General features: G+C 36.7%; 1 protein-coding gene across 4 annotated transcripts in view; it reads right to left on the bottom strand.

Moving 5' to 3' along the window:
* Window positions 1-699: 699 nt before the first annotated feature.
* Window positions 700-12,241, bottom strand: part of cuedc1a (CUE domain containing 1a) — a 32,585-nt gene continuing 21,043 nt past the window's right edge. For 2 of the 4 annotated variants that reach the window (NM_001430900.1, NM_001077461.2), the window contains 6 exon segments: window positions 703-1,353; window positions 4,485-4,557; window positions 4,644-4,702; window positions 7,838-7,985; window positions 8,068-8,151; window positions 8,453-8,518. In NM_001430900.1, coding sequence (NP_001417829.1) covers window position 1,353; window positions 4,485-4,557; window positions 4,644-4,702; window positions 7,838-7,985; window positions 8,068-8,151; window positions 8,453-8,518 — 431 coding nt within the window. In that variant the 3' untranslated portion in view covers window positions 703-1,352. 4 annotated transcript variants of the gene reach the window in all.

The following is a 12,241-nucleotide window of genomic DNA, read 5'->3' as shown; positions in this document are numbered from 1 at the left end:
GACATATAAACGTTGATTTCCATTGTTTAATAATCATTTACTAACTCATTCTAAATGATCCTAAAACCCCTCAACTACTCTTAAATACAAATGGTTTGTAAATAATGCGATGCTTAATTTAGTAATGAAAAATAAATCATTAACAAAGTATAAAAAGTAAAATTATTAAGCACAGTATAAATGTTTGTAAGTCAAGAATAGAGCATTTGTAGCTGCAGTTATAAACTGCTTACTAACGCTTATTAATGTAGAGTTAATGCTTGACAGATAATGAATTCAAGCTTTGCTTATTCTTAATAAATGATTTATAGTGTGTAGTTATTATAAAGTGTTACCATTTAATTTTTTAGGTCCTCACTGTACAAAATATAATAGAAAACAACGTTATAAATGTAATTTATAGGTATAATTTATACTTCTAGATATTTATTTGGGGGCCCTCAGATTTCCTAAGTGGCCTTACCTTGCTCATTGGTTAAATCCGCCTCTGTGTATAGGTGAATTGGGTAAGCAAAATTGGCCGTAGTGTGAATAAATGTGTATGGATGTTGGCAGTTCATTCTGCTGTGGCGACCCCAGATTAATAAAGGGACTAAGCTGAAAAGAAAATGAATGAACAAACTATTTAAATAATAAGCTCTTAGAGTTCATTTTTCAATACAAAAAAAGTATAATATTCTAAAGATAAACAAGGACATGTTGTTGGTTTCAAAACGTAATTTATTTAATAACAAACAAATTGATTCTCTGAAAATCAATAGCAATTTACAATGAGCTAACAGCCCTAAACTTTGAAAATTACATTTTTTAAATACTATTAGCCTACTATCCCATTGCAAATACACACAACCAGATCTTACTTCACTAAAAAATGAAATCATGAATGATCATGTCAGGAATGAATGATGAAGACGCATGATTTTTTAAGACCGCGAGTAGCTTGAAAAGAATCCAACATAGAAACTAAACCTGACAGCTAGTTTCAGAAATCAATCACCGAGATATCAAAGACATATCTAATCAAATAAGAAATGTACAGAGCATTAAACATGAGAGTTCTCCTGAGATAAACACAGATTTTCTTATCAAGCTGAGCAATGAGGTTTTTTTTGTGCTTGTTGATGTTTCTGAGTCCTGAGTCTCAGCACTGAGCAGTCTTATAAACACCTCCCCATCTTCTGAACACTAGACCGTTGATCCAGAATGTCACAGACAATAACTACTACGATGATTTCATGGCTCAGGTTTCATTAAGCATTGCAGGAAACTAATAGAGAGTAATAATAGTCTTCATCTTGATGATGATTTCCTTTTCAGGGATGCTTTCCACTTGCTGCTGCAGTTCATATTCATCTATCGGAGATCAGAACAGTTCACATGGTAAATATTTAAAACAATCTGTAATTTCCATTGGAGTTTTATACAGTTGAAGACAAAAAAATGTTAGCCTAAATATTTCCATATGCTGTTAAACAGAGATAAACACTCGCCGGCCACTTTATTAGGTACACTTTACTGGTACCGGGTTGGACCCGCTTTTGCCTTAAGAACTGCTTTAATCCTTCGTGGCATAGATTCAACAAGGTACTGGAAATATTCCTCAAAGTTTTTGGTCCATATTGACATGATCGCATCACGCAGTTACTGCATATTTGTCAGCTGCACATCTATGATGCAAATCTGCCGTTTCACCACATCCCAAAGGTGCTCTATTGGATTGAGCTCTGGTGACTGTGGAGGCCATTTGAGTACAGTGAACTCATTGTCTTGTTCAAGAAACCAGTCTGAGATGGTTCACGAATTATGACATGGTAAGTTATCCTGCTGGAAGTAGCCATCAGAAGATGGGTACACTGTGGTCATAAAGGGATGGATATGGTCAGTAACAATACTCAGGTAGGCTGTGGTGTTGACACAATGCTCAATTGGTACTAATGAGCCTAAAGTGTGTCAAGAAATTACCCCCCACACACCATTACACCACCATCACCAGCCTGAACCGTTGATACAAGGCAGGATGGATACCATTCGAATGTTGCAGGAGAAATCGAGACTCATCAGACCAGGCAACATTTTTCCAATCTTCTATTGTCCAATTTTGGTGAGCCTGTGCAAATTGTAGCCTCAGTTTCCTGTTCTTAGCTGGCAGGAGTGGCTCTTCTGCATACCTCGGATGTAACAAGTGGTTATTTGATTCACTGTTACCTTTCTATCAGCTAGTAAACCCTAGAAATGATTGTGTGTGAAAATCCCAGTAGATCAGCAGTTTCTGAAATACTAGGAACAGCCCGTCTGGCAGCAACAATTATGCCACTCTCAAAGTCATTTATATCACGTTTCTTTCCCATTCTGATGCTCGATTTCAACTGCAGCAGATCGTCTTGACCATGTTTACATGCCCTAAATGCATTCAGTTTCTGTCATGCGATTGGCTGATTAGAAATTTGCGTTAACGAGCAGTTGGACAGGTATACCTAATAAAGTGGCCAGTGAGTGAAATTATTTTTTAGCAACTTTTTTTTGTCTTTGCCATGATGACAGGACATACTATTTCACTAGTTATGTAGTAAGATACTAGTATTCAGCTTAAATTAAAATTTTATGGCTTAAGTAGGTTAATTGGCAAGTTAGGGTAATTAATTAATTAACAAATCTACTTATCTCAACTAAAAAAAGAAGACTTTCTCCAGAAGACAAATATATTTGGGAATACTGTGAAAATCTTCTTGCTGTTAAACATCACTTGGGAAATATTTGGAAATTAATTAAAAGTCCATAGGAGGGTTATTAAGTTTGGCTGCGTCCAAAATCGCATAACTCCCTATACTTTATAGTATGTTAAAAACAGTATGTGAGCTGAGTAGCATGTCTAATTTAATATGCAGCATCCCAATTCACACACTTATACTACATCCTTAAAAAATTTACTTTTTAGTGATTAAAAAGTGCATACTTTTAAGTGTGTAACAGAAGAGTAAGCAAGCTTTTTGGACATACGGACCGTTATGTTGCTTAGTTATGCCCTCTGTCAATCATCTCGACACATCATCCACATTTAGTTCATATTTAATTACCTACCATATTGCAGATGCAGGTTAATCTGTCATTTGAGTCTTTTATGCAGAGAAAACTCCTTAGGTCTTTGCATATTTATGCATTCAGAAGTTAATTTCTAAACACATCTTTATAGAAGTTCACATTTTTGTTGCAGATGACATATAACAAAGAAAATATGATTGAAATATTTTCCAGTTGGCTAGATAATAATTAATAGTCATTCAAACAACTTCTATACAATACAAGCCTCTGAACTTGACGGCTGGACTCGCACTTCCGCCATGTTTGTAGTTTATTTACCTTTTTCCACCAAATGTCTGTAGTTCTAATCAAATTCATTGTGCAATGTATTGTGGGAAATATTAGCAGTTAAAGGCTGCGTCCGAAACCGCATATTTTCATACTATATAGTACGCCAAAATCAGTATGCGAGCCGAGTAGTATGTCCGAATTCATAGAATTCGAAAATCAGTATGCGAGAAGTACCCGGATGACTTACTACTTCCGGCGAGATACCAGAGTGCGCATCCCATGCATGCTGCGCTATCCCATGATGCCCCGCGAGCGAATTTATGAATGGAAGTAAAGCGACGCAACTGACGCAGGTAGGTCAAGTGACCATGACAAAATGGCGGATGTAGTACGTCCGAATTCCATTCATACGTTTCACATTCATACTGTATAGAACGTACTTTTCTAACGGCCGAGTAGTACGGTTAAATTCAAATGCAGTACCTACTGAGTAGTAGGCGGTTTCGGACGCAGCCAAAGACTGAACGATTCTACACTTTGAATTTCTAATGTAAATTGTACACCATCAGGGAACCTTTGGCATTCAACATACTAGTTTGAAACATAAATTTTTTTTTTTTGAATACTATTTAGGGTGGATAGTATGCAAATTGAGACACAGCAATAGTATTGGAAAATAAGTATGTGAGAAGTACCCGGATGACTTACAGTACCACTTATGGCGAGATTCACAAGTGCACATCCGATAGACGTTACGCTATGCCATGATGCCACACGAGAGAATTCATAAATGCGAGTGAAGCGATGCAACTGTGGGTAGGTCACACGATGAGGGCCAGACTGGGACAGCATTTTCACCCAGGAAATGTTATTTAAGGTCAGGCTAAAGTGAGAAGCAGGTGGAGGAGCACGATGTTTATGAAAGTGGGGCGGGGGGTGCAGGCCAGAATCACGGTGGCAGGCCAGACCGGTGCTTCCTATGGTCATTCCGCCCCCTGCACGTGATAATGAGAAAATGGCGGATGTAGTACGTCTGAGCCCTATTTATACTATAGAATGTGCTTTTCTAATGGTCGTGTAGTAATATTAAATTCTAATGTAGTACATATTCAAAGTAGTAGGCGATTTCGGACGCAGCCGATCTGTTTCGCTTCAACTGTTCATTTGTTACTTACTATGACATCACTTCCTTTGACTCTTCTCCTTCTTCCCGTCCTGATGGTCGTTTATGATGGCTGTCATCCTCAGCTTAAAACACAAACACATATTCACTTCACAAGGGTTTCACCAAATCACTGCAGTGCCAATATTGATCATAATAAGGGATTGTTTACCCTGTGGCAGCCCCTCAATTTCATCCAGGAGATTGACAGTGGAGGTTGCAGAGCCCAGACTGAGAGGAAGTCAAGGGTTAAACGAAATACTGGTTCAAAACCATTTATAAAGTGCTTGTTATGCTGTTTTGACATTTGGATGTAAATTCATCTTGAATTAAACAAATTTGTTACAAATTGATTTGAGCAGAAAATCAGACTGGAATTACAGACAACTAGAGCTGCACGATATTGGAAAAATCAGACATCGCTATATTTAGCGTTTCTGTGATAAACATATTGAGATATTAATATAATTTCACCAGTTTCAACTATTTGGAAAGATTTCAATCATTTTGATCAACTAGGAGTCAAGTCAAGTCTTTTTCTATACAGTGGATCTGCATAAAAGATAATAAATTACAAGCATATATAAATACGACAGAGCAGAATAAACAATGCTTTATGGTTTGTCCAACAATATTCAAGGACAGAAATGTAATATTTATTAATTTTTCTTTGGCTTAGTCTCTTATTTATTAGGGGTCGCCACAGCAGAATGAACCGGCAACTATTCCAGCATATGTTTTACACAGCGGACGCCATTCTAGTTGCCACACAGTACATTTACACACTCATTTACACACATACTCATACACTATGGCCAATTTAGTTCATTCAATTCACCTATAATAATAATAATAATAATTCCTATAATTTATATAACACTTTTCTGGACACTCAAATAGCTTTACACATATTTGGGTGGAATCTCCTCATCCACCACTAGTGTGCAGCATCCACCTTGATGACGCGATGGCAGCCATATTACGCCAGACCGCTCACCACACACCAGCTGATTGGTGGTGAGGAGACAGTGATGAAGCTAACAATGATAAGGGGATGACTAGGAGGCCATGATGGACAGAGGCCAGAGGGTAAATCTGGCTAGGATGCTAGAGTTAAAACCCCTACTCTTTTTCAAAGGACATCCTGGGATTTTTATTGACCAGAGAGTCAGGACCTCGGTTTAACGCCTCTTACGAAAGACGGCGCTCACTGAGCAGTACATAGTCCCCTTTATTATACTGGGGCGTTAGGACCCACTCAGACAGCAGGACCTTGAACACCCCCTGCTGGCCTCACTAACATCCCTTCCGGTAGCAACCTAGCTTTCCCATGTGGTCTTCCATCCAGGTACTGAAAGTGCGCAGCCCTGCTTAGCTTCAGTGGGCAACCATGTGAGAGTTGCAGAGAGCTAGCTGTCGGCTATAGCAAATGACTTTGGTCTGTGAGGGAAACCGGATCACATGGAGAAAACCCACACCAACATGGAAAACATGCAAACTCCACACAAGAATGCTAACTGGCTTAGCCAGGACTCAAACCAGCGACTTTCTTGCTGTGAGGTGACAGAGCTAAACGATGAGCCACCGTGCTAAAAGATAAAGATATATATATATATATATATATATATATATATATATATATATATATATATATATATATATATATATATATATATATATATATATATTTCTTTTTATATTTAATGAATAATCTAATCCTGAGATGAATATTGCGGATACACACAATGCTCAAACAATATATTGTTCATCCCTATTGACAACTCATTTCAGATTTGCTTCTTTCTTTTAGATCACCACAATGTTTCTGTCACAAATCACTACATTAGACACTTATCAAAAGGTAAGATCTAAACAAAGCATACGGGGCTCTTTATTACAGGACTTTTAACCTTCAAAAAGAAGCTTTTTTTGTTACAGTTCATATTCAGATTTTTAAAAAATCATATACTGTGTAAGATAATATGTTTTGTGTTTAATGGAGAGTAGATTGTTTTCAGTTTCCCAGTGATGGGTTGCAGCTGGAAGGGCATCCGCTGTGTAAAACATATAGTGGATAAGTTGGCGGTTCATTTCGCTGCGGTGACCCCTGATGAATAAAAAGAATAAGCCGAAGGAAAATGACTGAATGAAAGATTTTTTTGAACACATTTTTGAACATATTAGCCTTATTAAATAATTTTTACTAACTAATTGCTTTTGTGGTGCCAAAAAATTCTAAGAGGGGCTAATAATATTGATTTTAGCTATTATTTTATGTTTTTTAATTTTTTTATTTTTTCTGCCAAACTGAAAAAAATGAGTTTCTCCAGTAAAAATTCATTGGTTTTGTTAAACATTGCTTGGAAAACACTTGATAAAGAAATAAAATTTCCCAGGAGGGCTGTATATGTGTAGTTGATGACAAAACTATTAACATTTTTGTTTCTTTTACAAATATTTCCCAAGTGATGTTTAACAGAGCAAGTAATTTTTCACAGCATTTTCTATAATATTTTTTCTTCTGGAGAAAGTCTTATTTGATTTGTTTTGGCAGCAATAAAAGCAGGTTTTAATTTTTTTTAAACCATTTGAAGGTCAAGATTATTAGCCCCTTTAAGCTATATATTATTTTTCGACTGTCTACAGAACAAACTATCGTTATACAATGACTTGCCTAATTACCCTAACTTGCCTAATTAACCTAGTGAAGCCGTAAAATGTCACTTTATTTAGTTTTGTTTTTTATTATTATAATTTTTTGCACAAATATAAGCAAATTTTATTTTTTTTATATACACCACATAACAAATCATAACTGTTAAATTACATATTTTGTTGTCATTTACACCTAGCACAAACTGGTCAAATTTGGCTACAAGGCCAAAAGATTTAAAGACATTTTGAACATCATAACTTTCTCCAATGCTGCTTTAGGGGCTGGTTAGTGTTCTAGCAGTCAGTAGTTATCTAGTAGTCACAATACTAGAATTTCAGTATCAATCAGTACTGACATTTTAAAAACGTCTATTTCCCGCTAACATTTGAGTGTTACGTGTCAAAAGAAACACCTGCGTAAAATGTCACTTCAAGCTGAATGCTAACTAGTCTCTTAAAAAATATCTAATAAAATGTTCTTTACTGTCATCATGGCAAAGATAAAAGAAATCCGCTTTTAGAAATGAGTTATTAAAACTATTATGTTTAGAAATTTATTTTAAAAAATCTTCTCCGTTAAACAGAAATTGAGGAAAAAAATAAACAGAGGGACTAATAATTCAGGGGGGCTAATAATTCTGACTTCAACTGTAAACACACACACACACACAAATGCAAGCACGTTAGCATTGACATCTCTACACAACATACGTAGGCGCAACCCTCTGGCAGTGACTGTCAAGGCTGGAAACATGAGCAGGATATGACTGATGTTTGGCCAGAGCTCGCTTTTTAGACTTCTTCCTTCTGGTCTTCTCCGAGAATGAACGAGCAATTTCAAAAAGCTTCTTCCTTGTGGCTGTGGAAGGAATAATGCAGCGGTCAGAAAGCACTAGGATCTTGAGTTAAACGATAAATGTGCTCTGGATCTACTTTCTTACATTTGCCCATGTGCTTGAGTTTCTCCAGGAATAAGGCATCATCAGAGGCAGACGAACAGGCCTCCTCAGAGCTACAGTTATCACCTATATGAGGAGCAAGAGTACGTCAACATTACTGTCTACATACTGTACATTTCTGCAGAGGAAAACAAATAAATGATGAGAAAATTAAAAGGATACGGAGGCAAAAAAAACCAATCCAGTTTGTTTGCCTATAATCGAGGATTCATGAAGGAATTTTTGTACGCATTTATGATTTTAAGCACAGTGTTTGTTTCCATCCTGCAGCTCTTTTATGCAGTATCCCGAAATGTGCATAAAAACACTGATGGAAACAAAGCTGGTGTATATGCGTGGCTGATGGATGAAGATGAAGGGAATCTACCTTCGGCTGAGTTCTCCGTGCAAGCAGATGAATGACCACACTGTGTGTTCTCACACCTCTGACGATCTAAAACAGCAGGTAACAGAGTCACTGAGGACAGGTGGAGACCAGCCAAACACACAACACTCTGTTAGAAATGAAGGATGCTTACACACGCACACACACAAACATACACACACAAACTTATGTACACATACACATAAACAGACCTGTATGGACGCACACAAACATATACATGCACACACACCTGTGCGCAAACATACAAACACATACTCAAACACACACATGCACACTTGATACTCACACACAAGCACAACCAAATGCATGCATACATGCACACACATAAACATGCCCATGTATGGATGCATGCACGCACGCGCACACACATATATACATAAACAAACTTATGTATGCATGCACATGCATACACACACATATGCATGCACAAACACTTGCAGGGAAACATACAAACGCACACACACACACACACACACACACACACACACACACACACACACACACACACACACACACACACATAAACACACACACACACTTGTGCGCAAATACATGAACACAAGAATGCGCACACACACACATCCATATGCGCGCAAACACAGACACGTACACAAATACACACAGACATAAATATACACATATATGCATACACAAACACACACGCACACCCACATGCGTGCGCACACACACACACACACACACACACACACACACACACACACACACACAAACTTCTGTGATTTTAAAAATGCATTTTAGGCAGAATGATTAGTATCCTCTGTTTATCATAAAAGATCATCAGACTTCACTGCAGTGCATCTGGAAAGTATTCATAGCGCTTAATTTTTTCCCACATTTTGTTATGTCACAGCCTTATTCCAAAATAAATTAAATTAATTTATTTCCTTAACACACAATACCCCATAATGATAATGTGAAAAAAGAGTTTTTGAAATTGCTGCAAATTTTTAAAAAAAAAAAGCTGAAAAATCGCATGTACATCAGTATTCTCAGCCTTTGCTCAATAATTTGTTGATGCACCTTTGTCAGTAATTACAGCCTCAAGTCTTTTTGAATATGATGCCACAAGCTTGGCGCACCGGTCTTTGAGAATTTTTGCTCATTCCTCTTTGCAATACCTCTCAAGCTCTATCTGGTTGGATGGGAAGCGACGGTGAACAGCCATTTTCAGATGTTCAATAGGATTTAGATCTGGGCTCTGGCTGAGCCACTCAAGGACAATCATCGAGTTGTTGTGAAGCCACTCTATTGATATTTTAGCGGTGTGCTTTGGGTCATTACCCTGCTGAAAGATGAACAGTTGCTCCAGTCTGAGGTCAAGAGCACTCTGAAGAAGGTTTTTATTCAGGATGTCTCTGTACATTGCTGCATTCTTCTTTCCCTCTATCCTGACTAGTCTTCCAGTTTCTGCTGCTGAAAAACATCCCCTCAGCATGATGCTGCCACCACCACGCTTCACTGTAGGGATGGTATTAGCCTGGTGAGGAGCGCTGCCTGGTTTTCTCCAAACATAACGCCTGGCATTCACTCTAATGAGCTTAATTTTAGTCTCATCAGACCAGAGAATTTTGCTTCTTATGGTCGGAGAGTCCTTCAGATGCCTTTTGGCAAATTCCAGGTGGGTAGTGGCTTCCGTCTGGCCACTCTACCATACAGGCTTTATTGCTGCACAGATGGTTGTCCTTCTGTAAGGTTTTCCTCTCTCCACAGAAGAACACTGGAGCTCAGACAGAGTGACCATCGTGATACTAATCACCTCCCTGACTAAGGCCCTTCTCCACCGATCCCTCAGCTTAATCCTGGTGGTTCCAAACACCTTCCACTTAAGGATGGAGGCAACTGTGCGCACTGGAACTTTCAGAGCAGCAGAAATTTTTCTGTAACCTTCCTTAGCCTTGTGCCTCAAAACAATCCTGTCTCTGAGGTCTACAGACAATTCCTTTGTCTTCATGCTTGGTTTGTGCTTTGACATGCACTGTCAACCCTGGGACCTTATATAGACCTTTTCAAATCATGTGCAATCAACTGAATTTAGCACAGGTGAACTCCAATTAAGCTACTGAAGCATCTCAAGAATGATCAGTGGAAACAGAATGTACCCGAGCTCAATTTAGAGTTTCACGGCAAAGGTAAGAATACTAATGTACGTGTTATTTTTCTGTTTTTTTTTTTTTTTTTTAACAAACGTTTAACAATTTAAAAAACTCTTTTTTTTCCACATCATCATTATGGGGTGTTGAGTGTAGAATTTAGAGGAAATAAATTAGTCTAATCTATTTTGGAATAAGGCTGTAACTTTAAAAAAAAAAAATGTGGAAAAGTGAAGCGCTATTAATACTTTAGAGATGCACCGTACATGAGCTGATTTATTGACAGACTTGCTTCCAATTGGCTGCGTTCTTGTCCTTAAGTCTGCCTTCATCCAATCAACAAGCAATGGACTGAACCAATTCTCCACCCTACATTTACTCATCAACTTCTGTGGTTCATCTAAAATGCATTTTAGGTAGAACGATGAGAGAGATGAATGTGAGAATGAAAAACATTGCAAATCTGTTAGTAACTATAAAGAGAAACAGAATTCAATATGTAGTACCCAAATCCATTTACTGGTATAACACTTCTAATAATATATATCTTTTTTTTTTCAAAAGCTGATAAGGGGAGGAAGAAATCTTATGGGAAAACACCTAAATAGTGGTAAAGACTGCAGAAAAGATGCTTGACTGCAATGGTGGTGGATGAATTATTTCCCACGAATGACAGGTCTTTCTCACATGGAGAATTTCAAACATTATTTCATCACATGTGAAGTATGTTTGAAACATGGGTGTTTGCGTGACAGTGTGTTACTGATCTAGTTATGCATTCAAATGAAAATCTTTCATCATAACTGGATTTACTTAAAAATGAAACCCTAAAAATTGTTCAGATGTATCCAATGAAACTTGAGACATAAATGGTAATTAGTAAAATTAGTAAAAATTCATTAATTATTATTTAAATTCACGCTAATCAGTTATATTCTCAATTAGGGTTTAATTGATTTATTAGGTAGATTGTTTGTTTTATATTTGGGTTTGTTTGTTTGTTTAATAAAGGTCTAATAACGATTTATTTATATTATATAAAATACCATTTATTTAATAGCTTAAAGATTACGATTTTTCATCTGTTGTGATTTATAATCAGCGTTATTCCACCAAATAGTTTTTTTTTTATTCTACATTTAAAACATTGATATTGTGCAACCTAAAAATCAATATTTACAGTGCTCTGCATAATTGAGTACACCATTTTGAAAATGAATATTTTTATTCATTTTTAGTGCAAAACAGATATATATATTAAAATAATATTTTAGTCACCAAACATATTTATAAATTGAAAGACAATACACTTGAATTCAAGCAAAATATTGCAAAAAAAAAAAATCAACTAATCAACTAAATGTTTTCATTTTTTTGTTTCTCTTTATTTTTTCTCTTTTTTTAAATTAGTATTTAATATTTTTCAATAACAAATTTGGGTGTACTAGTTTTTGGACCGCTATCACAAGTTATTTTATTACATAAGCTCCATATTTGGCTTTAGTACTGACTAATGTATATGCACAAATATTGGCCACCCCAGTCACCAGAAATTAACATTATTAAGCATGTCTGGGATAAAATGAAGGAGGCATTGAAGATAAATCCAGAGAATCTTGATGAACCCTGGGAGTCCTGTAAGAACGCTTTCTTTGCCATT

Source organism: Danio rerio, chromosome 10, assembly GCF_049306965.1.
Source record: "Danio rerio strain Tuebingen ecotype United States chromosome 10, GRCz12tu, whole genome shotgun sequence".
Taxonomy (NCBI): Eukaryota; Metazoa; Chordata; class Actinopteri; order Cypriniformes; family Danionidae; genus Danio; species Danio rerio.
This window is presented reverse-complemented; position numbering and strand designations above follow the sequence as displayed.